Source organism: Spea bombifrons, chromosome 3, assembly GCF_027358695.1.
Source record: "Spea bombifrons isolate aSpeBom1 chromosome 3, aSpeBom1.2.pri, whole genome shotgun sequence".
NCBI lineage: Eukaryota > Metazoa > Chordata > Amphibia > Anura > Pelobatidae > Spea > Spea bombifrons.
Window position 1 is genome coordinate 50,200,746 of NC_071089.1, and position 10,858 is coordinate 50,211,603.

The 10,858-nt window shown below is 40.2% G+C and overlaps 2 protein-coding genes across 3 annotated transcripts in view; both read left to right on the top strand.

The window, feature by feature from the left end:
• The window catches only part of PPIL4 (peptidylprolyl isomerase like 4), a 153,293-nt gene that overhangs the window by 119,614 nt on the left and 22,821 nt on the right, over window positions 1–10,858 (top strand). The window lies entirely within an intron of this gene.
• Window positions 6,773–10,858, top strand: part of TAB2 (TGF-beta activated kinase 1 (MAP3K7) binding protein 2) — a 13,242-nt gene continuing 9,156 nt past the window's right edge. For both annotated transcript variants that reach the window (XM_053459960.1, XM_053459961.1), the window contains exons 1-3: window positions 6,773–6,821; window positions 8,220–8,409; window positions 9,233–10,712. In XM_053459960.1, coding sequence (XP_053315935.1) covers window positions 8,308–8,409; window positions 9,233–10,712 — 1,582 coding nt within the window. In that variant the 5' untranslated portion in view covers window positions 6,773–6,821; window positions 8,220–8,307. The remainder of the gene's footprint in view (window positions 6,822–8,219; window positions 8,410–9,232; window positions 10,713–10,858) is intronic.

Genomic DNA, 10,858 nt, shown 5'->3' on the forward strand with positions numbered 1-10,858 from the left:
AATGTAGGTATCGAGGAAAGTGGACCTATAATTAAGGGAGAGGGTGGATTCCCTTGGGACGTCGTTAATTTTTGTCATGGAAAATAAAACTTTGATTTAAAAAAAAAATTCCTGGCTCCTAACTTTTTTAGCTGGCTCTTAGATTTAAAACAAATTTGTCAAGCCCTGGTCTAGTAGATCAGGCTAAGATAACAAAAGCAGAAGACATACCGGTACAATTATATAATATGCAGGTGCCTGATAACCTTGTACAATTGAGAGCAGCGTGGTTGGTATTCTGCAGTTTCTTGTTAAGGGGTTTTATCCCTCTCCACACAGGTGAACAATGCATGTTTAATTGCTTCTGTAGTGCTTTAATGTATTCTTTATTACTGAGACTCTATGGGGCGTTAAATTGTCTAACAGTTGGGCTGCGAGTTAGCTTGCACTCCGAATTGGGTTGCCGTTTACAATGTTGCGGTTTTGGAGAAAAGAACGTGGCTTTTTTTTTCTCACAGCAATATGGAAAAAGTGCAGCTTTTCAATTTCAATCACAGGCCCAGATCAAATTTCATCCCCTTTTTAATGCTGAGCAGTTTCAGACTTGCAAAAAAAGCTGGTAGCAACATGTCAAATGCTGCTTCTCCTCTTGTGCTGTCATTGCTATAAACCTTTATCCATCGTGAACATTTGTTTGTTGCATTATTTTTTGTGATATCACCCAAGATGTTCTCTAGAAAGGAAAGATGTTTTCTTTGCGTATTTGTTTAATTCCAGCACACATACTTTAAAAGTTAAATAGTTGAAGTTAAATAAGGTTTTATATACGTCGTAATGTAATTAAAAAAATGTTAGTATCTAACCATAGTTTTTTTTTTTGTTGTTGTTGTTTTGTCCAGGAAAGCGAATTAATAACCACATAAAAACATAGGTTAATGGCGATGGTTGAGGAATTTGGTTTGGGTAGAGGATTCTTCTTCTTTTTTTTTTTTTTTTTTTTTTTTTTTTTTTAAAGGTTTTGGACACATCCCCTCTCCCTTATTTCTTAGGAGTAACGAAAAGTGGGCCAAAATTCCTCCAAAGATTTGCGAGGCATATAGAAAACAATACTTCACATTGCTGCTAAAGGTGTTTTTTCAGGCTATTCAATCATAAGGTGTACTTTTGGTTTTTACACATGGCTTCTCTATTTTGGCTTTATTTTTGTAGAATACTGACACGGTTTAATGTCACGTGGTGGTGTTCATCTGTGGTTTTATTTACCTAATTTTTAAATCTGCTAAGGAACAGATGTTTATGCCCTACTATATAAAACCAATTTTAATTAACTGCATTTGATATATATACGTGCGCGCTACTCTCCACTCCCCATTTTGCAAGCTGCTACACCACTACCTCTCTGCAGCTGTAGGGTTATGGGACATCCACTTCAGCATGTCCCTGCAACGAAGCAGGAGGGCCTGGATTCTCAGATGGTGGTCCAGTCCTTACGCTCTTGTCAATCCTTAGATTTTGTTTCCATACATAATTCCTGAGAGCCTTATGCAGGGCCAGCCAAAGCATTCCTGTAGTAGGTCACTGGGGTTGGACCATAATGCATAGGAAGGGCAGGGATATAAGATTATTCCTTTAACATTCCTTTAAGCTGGTGAATACACTGCATAGTGCTTACATTTCCACTTCCACATTCAACTCATGTTGAAAATGTTATATTAATATGCCTTCCAATAAGCATTAAGAGCCGCATTGTCTTTAATGCAAAACGGTCTAACCTTAAAATATGGGCTCATTTCTCTCCTGTAGAGGAATTTGTATTAATCATAAACCAAAGTATTTTTGTACCTAAACACAGACCATGCCATATAGGGCTAAAAATGTAATTGAATCCACTCATATTGACATAGTCTAGGTGAAACATTGTGACTTCAAGGGACACTCTGCTCCCTCAGATTTTTTTTGCCCGCTCCCGCAATGTGGGTGTTCCGCTCCTGCCACATTTCTGGCCAATCCCCCCTGCTCCCGCCACATTAGTGGGCCAATCAAGCCCACTTCCTTACCTGAACTGCGGATTTCCCGCGCAGTCCCGCAAGGCTGCTTTTGAGTTGCTCCCTCACAGCGTCTCTTCTATTGCTCTGCCCAGGAACAAGGGGGAGTCATGGGAAGTGACGTCACATCACGCGACTCTGTTTTGTTCCTGGGCGGAGCAAGAGAGGAGACACTGTAAGGGAGCAGCGAGAAGGCAGCCTTGCGGGACTGTGCGGGATTACCGGGACCCGCAGGTACAGTGCCTGACCACCCGCTCCCGTCCGCAACCCCAGCAAGACCGCCCGCGGGACCCGCCTCCCAATGCAGTCCTCTACCCCAGTTCGCTCCAGAGCTGTCTTGGTGAAACAGAAAGCACTCCTGTTGATTTAATTCAAACTCTCGATATTCCTGGATCAGATGTTGCTGGAACTTTTATGTAACATAAATAAACTTTTTCCAGCTATTAATTGTGAAAAGCCAGCTCTGCCCCTTTCATCATAGAACTTGGTCTTGTGTTATCCTGGTACATGACGAGGCTAAAGCTTCAGGGGCAGGTCCATTATAGTCCATTCATAATTGGTGGTTGATGCGGTAAGAACTTTTTCAATCATCCTTCCACTCGGTTCAATAAACACGTTTACTTTTTTGAATATTTCATTGAGTATTGAAGCCTCCTACTCTTGCCAGCACCTAGAAATCTGGACAGTCGTGTTCAAGCTTAAGTCTCTTCCGTAATAATTATTTCAGATAGTTCTGCTTTGGTGCCCGAGAGAAGCCGACATAAATGGTTCAAGTGTGCTTAATGCCAGGAGCTAGCTGACCTAAAAATAACATTTTACGGTGTGCTTGCCAGATCCCTTGAAAGTAAAGTTTGGTGTGACTACCCCTTAAACCAAATTACATTTTTATGTTTTAATCTAATCCGAGAACCTTTAATTTCCAGATTCATAGCATGCGTGTTCTAGAATGCAGTCTGAGAAACTGAAATAATTACATTTTTCTATTACATAATTTGTCAAACCCATACTTGTTTTAGGGAAATAAGCAAAAACATCTTGGCAAATGTATGTCATTGTACATATTATACCGTATTGGCTCGGATATAGGCCGCCCCCGTATATAGGCCGCACCCTAAAAGTTTGGTGCTTTTTTAAAGAAAAAGTTTTTTTCTTTATAAAAGCACCAAAAAACATGCTGCCACTCTGTCCTCCCCCCCCCCGAGATATGCTGCCACTCTGTCCTCTCCCCCCCCGAGATATGCTGCCACTCTGTCCTCTCCCCCCCCCGAGATATGCTGCCACTCTGTCCCCCCCCCCGCGATGTGCTGCCACTCTGTCCTCCCTGGTTTTCTGCTTTCATTATTCAGTCACAAGTGTAGACGAATACAATGTACTTAAGCTAATTACACACAATGATCTTTCATTACTGTATGGAACACGTCAAGGTTTTTTTTTTTTTTGTCTTCATTACACCTGACAAATGTTGGCAAATGATTCCTTAGTAAGATTAATCATCATGAAATGATCAGATGGCAAGTACAGAATTATCTAATAAGACTTTAAGGTTCAGATGAGACATCCTGAGGATATGGATCCTGCATGCTGCATCCATATAAATGAGAAATAAACTTGCATTATTATAGGATCTATGGGATTTGACACGCTCTAGATTGAGAGCGGTGCTGTAAATCCAAGTCTTTAAGGGTGATCTCCTTTCGTTCTTTTATTTAGTTCTGTTATTGTACTACGGTCATAAGGAATGTCTGTCTGAAATATGAAGCAAAGAGTTGCATAGATAGTACGTTTTGCGCTGGCACTTGACCCATTATCGTTTGCTATTTGAGAAGCAAGTTCTCATGGAGATCCAGACACTGTACCTAATCATGTGAATTTCGAAGAGCTATATACAAGTAGGTGGTGTGAAATACTCTTATGTTAATACATTCTTAATAATAGATTTGCATAATGGTGCTTCCAGCATCTGTTTAGGCTAGAGCTGCCTCTTAGTATTTAAGGTCGGGACTGGAAAAGCGACACACATTGGGGGAGGGGTGGTTCCAGAACTAAGGAAGTTCTTGCTCTTCTGCAAGTAACAAAAGCTAAATTGGCACTCATTGCTGGGTACCACATAAGCAAGCTCTATTAACCCCGTGGAAGACGAGGGCTTTTTTACAGTAGGGGACCGGAGCAATTTTCCAGTTTCTTTCTTTTCTTACTTTTTTTTTTTTTTTTTTTTTTTGTAAATGCCTATATTCTTTTCAGCACAAGTAGGACTTTCTTCCGAAACCGTATTCATAAATGAATAAAGTATATATAAAAAAAATTCTCCCAGTTTCACATGTGTGTAAACTGTATGTGTAAAGAGTGAGGGAAAAACATTCATTAACCTGCACTGATGTGGAGATATGGGTTTATCAGCTATTGTGGCCGTTCTGGTACAAGTATTACAAGTTATGCTTTTTTTTTTTTTTTTTTTTAAATCATCGGTGAAGGGGTTAAACGATAACACTTTTTTTTTTTTTGTAGGTTTGTGTTTTGATCATTATGCTAAATCCATTCTAATATTGGGGTGTGTGTGTGTGTGTGTGTGTGTTAGGGACATTGCGGCTTAAAGTCATCTTAAGGGATCATGTGCATTTTCTGTCCCTTCTTGGCTCCTAAGAAGGAAGCACTTAATGTAGGCCGCCTGGCTCTTAAGTTAGGATAGGAAAAGACTGCTTGAGGTGAGTGCACACGAAGGCCATCTACCTTCGCATTTCGTAATTGGAGTAAAGCAGCATAGCCCAGTTTTGCCGTTCGTCCTGTACGGAATCGGCTCTACTTGTTTAAACACAAGATCGAGGCTTGTGTCATGAATATCTGTGGTTTTGCCGTGCGCATGCATCTAGTGTCTGGATAATACACCACAAGGTGAAATTTGAGAATCCAACTTTTGATAGATATGCTATTGTCGAGACACCGTGTTCTATGGATGTTAGGGATAGGTGCCAGTAAAAACAGCACTGGAATGTTTCCATTTGATTTTGGATTTCAGATTCGGTACGAAAGATTAGTGAAACCCCAGTGTAAATACATTTTTGGGTTCGTCTTAATTGTTGTAGGGCTTTGTTACCTGGGTGCATTCCTATGTTGTGGTATGTAATAGGTATATGATTATTGACTTAATCTGTTGTATAATCATAGTGAGTTTATTTTATTATTGTTTGTTTGATACGTTTTCCAGTAATACACGACCAAATGAAATGAGTTCCATGCTTATTCTGGGTTCTACTTTGCACGTGTGGAAACGCAAAATGAACTCAAAGGGAAAAGAGACTGCATAGACAATGATACAATATTTAGGCAAGGCACTAAGAAAGTCGCCCCTCCCCCCGGGCCATATTCTTTCTCTGACCCATTATAGAGACAATAAAGGACTTCTCTGCATCAACTTTTTGTACAGTTGAGCCATGTTTATTAATTTCAATATACTCTGTCTTAAATGAATGGTATAGACGGGGGGGGGGGGTTAACCCTACATTGCTTGGTGGATCTTTAAGTAGCTGCATGTAAATAGATCAATAATTATGTGTTGTAATATGCGGTTGAGTTTCAAGTATATGTGGTCAATTTGATGCATATGCTAAATTGGACCCATGTCTGCATTTGGTTGCTACAGAGAGTTTTCTATATGATGATTGATGATCCATTCAATGTGCACTCTAATACTGTCTGCAAATAAAAAGATAAAATAAGGCAATAGCTGTATTAAATATCTTTTCATGTGTTCATTGTTCTGATCTTCTACATACATTTTCAGATTCAGGTATTCATGTAATGCTATTTTCGTGACTGGTTCATGCCCAGACATGGGCTGATGGAAGTTCAGGGGGCTCAGGCAACTGAGAATGGGAGTTCTAGGGGTAGGGATAAAGAGATAAGCCCAGGACTCTCCACTTTATGCCCGTATGTCGGTGTGCTAGTATTGAGTGCATGGCCGTGGTTCTGTGTATATCTGAGCTAGTGTGAGCGCCCGTCCTGAGATCTGACTCTGGATCCCCCGTTCCCCCCACCCACTTGTACAGTTGATAGCTTTAGTATGTATATCATTTGCCCCCAATGATAAAGACTGCAGCATGGGTGAGGAGTAGAGACAGAGGTCCTGGACTTGCCTCTTTATCCACCAAATTTCAAGGAGGAGGCAGAGTTACAAAATGTTACATTGGTGTCGGGGTCTGTATGCATACGTAGGCCCGGCAGGTTAGTGTTTTGAGTCTGGTTGTGTGCGTTACCAGTTTGGTTGATGTGCTTAGTTTTAAAGAGTTTAGTTTTGGCTTATAAAAACATATTTTGAGTAGCTTCTAAATGTCTTGGCACTGAACATGTTAATTTCCCATTTTGAAACATGAAATATGTGTTGAGCTCTACATTTTGCGAACAGACCTTAATAACATACCCCATGAATTGGATCAAGCATTGAAAAAAACGTATGGCGCTGTATAAGTACTTTATTATACGAGACACCACGTAATGTAGAAAAGTCTTAGTGCTTTGAATTACAGGATATACATGCTGTTACATGTATGATTCCTGTTTAAGCAAGAAATGACATTTAATGGATAAATATTGGGGTTTCTGTCACACTATCGTCCGTGAAAATACCCCATGTTTAAAGCGCTGTGGTTTTATGCTACGAGCCTGTTCTGCAGTTGGCAAGAAGCGGTTGGTTGGCCTCAGTTAGCTGATGCTGAGCGTTAATTCCTGCTTTTCTCTTCTTCTTCTTCTTCTCTAGAAAATGCAGTAAGGGCAGAGTTTTGAAAGACTCAAAGGGCACTTAAGGTAATTTCAGTAACCTAAATATTGCTGGTGGGAAATGTTCATTTGTTATGTTTTTGGCTCAGTTCCCAAACTACTTGTAGATCCTATAAACTACCCCTACAATTGCAGTGGTTTTTTTTATATCGATTTTAAAATCATCTTAAATTATTTTGAACAGAAATATGTTTAATGCATCAAAATGAACAAAGCCTGTAATTTAAATGTTGCATATTTTTTAAATCGTTTTTTTTATAAATCACGATGGATTTAATTTGGGAGTAGATGCTTTTGTCTTCCAGTGTAAGAACACATTGAATATAATAGCTAATTTAGCCTACTAATTGGTAATGTAGTTGGGTTTTTATCTTTGTAATTGGTAGGGTTCTTTAGGACACTGGGGTGCTGCATATTTAGGTAATCCACAGAATTTGACAGTGGACGAGAACCATTTGGCCCTTCTTGTCTGTCCATTTTTTGTTTTCTCTTCTACTGAGGTCTGTTCTTAGCTTCAGGATAGCCGTATGCCTATTGCATGTTTAAATTCCCTGATTTTGCCTCTACTTTATCTGCTGGGAGATAATCCGACACACCTAGATGTAATTTTTACCTTACTCACCAAGTCATGATGTCTTGTACTAACAATTTAGCGTTTAGAGTCGTTGTATATGAAGGAAACTGGCATAATACATCACCGATGGTGGCGTTGAACGTGGACACTGATTTTGAACAAAAAGCCAATCATTAAAATGTTACAATGTTGACAAAACTCATATACTCTTATACATGATGCAGGTTTTTATGTCCCTCTAGACCAGGCATGTCCAAACTTTTTTCGAAGAGTGCCGGATTTGGTGAAGTGAACATGTGCGAGGGCCGGCCATTTTGCCTGACATTCTTTGAACCATTCAAATTAAATGCAAATCAAAGTTTATTGAAAACGGCATACTTTTCATTTTGTGACTTGGATGACAAATCTAAACAGGTGTTAAATCACTCTGCCTTTAACATCAAAAAAATAGAGCTATATTTGAGCAACTTATCATCTGTGGGGCCTTATCGTTCCGGAACGCGGGCCGGCTTCTTTTATGGACAGGGAAGAGTGATTATAGTGTTATTCAGGACCCACCAAAAATGCCATGGCAGCTTAATTGTCCTGTGGCACCAAAGCAGACTCTTATAAGCTGGGTCATAAAATCTTAAGGTTTTGTTGTTTTATATAATGTAGCCTTCCAATGAAAACATAAAATGAGTAAACTAGTATGGTTTATTTTCTTTTCATGCTCGAGAACACAGTTACTACTTTATCTAAATGGAAAAGTACTTTTAAACATCACTTGAGAACGCGTTAAGATTTTAGTTTTTTTTTAATGTTGCATACATAATTATCTAACTTTATATTCTCGTGTTTCCGTCCCGCAGAAGATGCTTTCACAGATGAGATGAGTTCGGCTGCCACGAAGGCCTAGAACTGTCTGTCAAGGAACAGTTCTGCACAGGCAATATACGAATGGCCCAAGGAAGCCCGCAAGTTGACTTTCAGGTTTTAAATGACCTGCGGCAAAAATTCCCAGAGGTTCCTGAAGTTGTTGTTTCTCGGTGCATGCAGCAGGTTAGTATTCTTGTGCTGACACACGGGAAGGTTTGCTAGCTTACTGACGTGTAATTGTCCGATGTAGAGTTCAAAACGTATTTTAGTGTCTCCAGTGATACATGGGCTGCTTAGATAATGGCGCTCAGGGCTAAACACATTAAATGCTACTATAACTTCCAGCAACCACGTTTATATTGGTTTTATAAGAGCATAAGTCTTTAAGGTTATTTAAGGTAAGATTTTGATATTGGTTTGCTAAAGGTTTTTTTTTTTTTTTTTTTTTTTTCCTCGCTTATTCCACACTGAATTTTTGTCTGATTTAGTTTGTCTCTTATAAAGATGCCGTTAATATTTATGCAACAATGTTTCGCATTAGCATTTCTCTGTATACCAACGTGTTCCTTTTGTGCCATTTCTGTGTGTGTTTTGTGTAGCACCCCAAATGTGGTATGCAGTAAGGACAAGAACAAGGACACGCACTGTGAGACTTTACAATCTTGGTAAAGCAAACAAATATAAAATGTTTTGAAGGGAATTTTAGGTATGCTCTTTGATCGTTCTAATAAAACCTTTAGGAAATGTGTATTACTCTGAGCAGTTCTGTTTAAATGTTATATAACAAAATGTGGACCTGAAACAATTCGTTTGTGGTAAGAGGAAGGCTTAGCTTGTCTCGTGGTGGTATGCGTAGACAAGTTGTCAACAGAGACAGGCAGGTGGGAGAGAGAAATGATTAGAACTAGTCCAGTCTTGTCCTCATAAACTAATGCTTATACTTCCTCCCCCAACTGAGCTCTTACAAGTGTAATTTCATCTACTTCTCTTTTTTTGAACTTCACAGAACAATAATAATCTGGATGCTTGCTGTGCCTTTTTATCCCAAGAAAGCACAAAATACCTGTACGGCGAAGGAGATCTGTCTCTCTTGGATGATCCTAGCATTGTGGGCCTAAGAAACCACATGACTTCCCTCAATTTGGATTTGCAGTCACAGAATGTGTACTATGATGGGAGGGAAGCCAATAGGACGAATGGAAACAGTAGGACACTGACTCACAGCATAAGTGATGGGCATATTCAGGGAGGGCACGCTGATGATGACCTGCACCAGCAGGAGCCACATACTGCACCTCCTCACGTGCATCCTAACTTTAATGTCTTCGGGATGACGAATACAATTAGTTCTTCAAATCCTGGACATTTTGGACTTCATGTAGGCAGCAAAGGTCCATCAGTGTTACAAACGCCTAGGTTCAGCCCTATTATGGTGACTTTGGCTCCAAATATTCAGTCAAACCGTAATGCCCCTACATCTTTGCACATACATGGTGTGCCTCCACCAGTAATAAATAATCCACAAGGAAACTCTATATATATTAGACCTTATATCACATCTCAAAGTGGTACAACTAGACAGCCACAACAGCCAGGTTGGATGTCTCAGGCACCTCAGCAGCCACATCAAACCTATCAGCCACCCCAGTCAAACCCCTGGACAACCCTCCCTTCTTCCCATACTCAGCCACATACCTCAGTGCAACAGTCAACGCAATCAAGCCAGCAGGGCCATCAGACTTCCCATGTGTACATGCCCATTAGTTCACCGACCACCCCCCAAGCACCTATGCTTCATTCATCGGGTGGTCTCTCTCAACCCTCCACGCAGTATAACATACAGAATATATCAACTGGCCCAAGGAAAAACCAAATAGAAATCAAACTTGAACCTCCGCAAAGAAGCAATTCATCAGTCATGCGTTCCACAGGATCTCGGAGCTCCACAAACCCTTCTTCTATGAACAGCCATGCAAGAAATCAGCCTACTGTTTACATAGCAAGCCCTCCAAACACTGAGGAAATGATTGGTCGAAACCAGCCTAAAGTCTATATTTCCGGTCCGGGTGGGGACGATCAGGTTATAAGAAACCAGCCCACGCTCTTTATATCCACAAATCCAGGGGCCTCAACCGCTACTCGAAATGTTTCTGGACAAGTAAGCATGGGGCCCGCCTTTATCCACCATCACCCTCCCAAGAGCCGAGGCCTAGGCAATAGCAATTCGGGCACCTCTCCTCGTGTGGTAGTGACTCAGCCCAACACAAAATATACTTTTAAAATAACCGTGTCGCCAAACAAACCTCCAGCAGTTTCTCCAGGGGTAGTATCTCCAACTTTTGAGCCTAAAAATCTTCTTAACCTTCCTGATCCATATGCGGAATCTGAAGGTATGCAACATTTAACGGACCCTGCTTTGGGACACGATCGGGTCAGCGATGCAAGGAAACTTAGCGTTGGATCCGATGATGCAGAATATACTCAAGGTAACACATTTTATAACTATTTTTCTGTAGATGCTTAAACTTTATGACAGAATATATATTTGTCCTACACACCTTTACATGATATTTAATAGAAATAATATTGTACAATATATACATGCATTGCAATATATGGTGCATAAATCCAC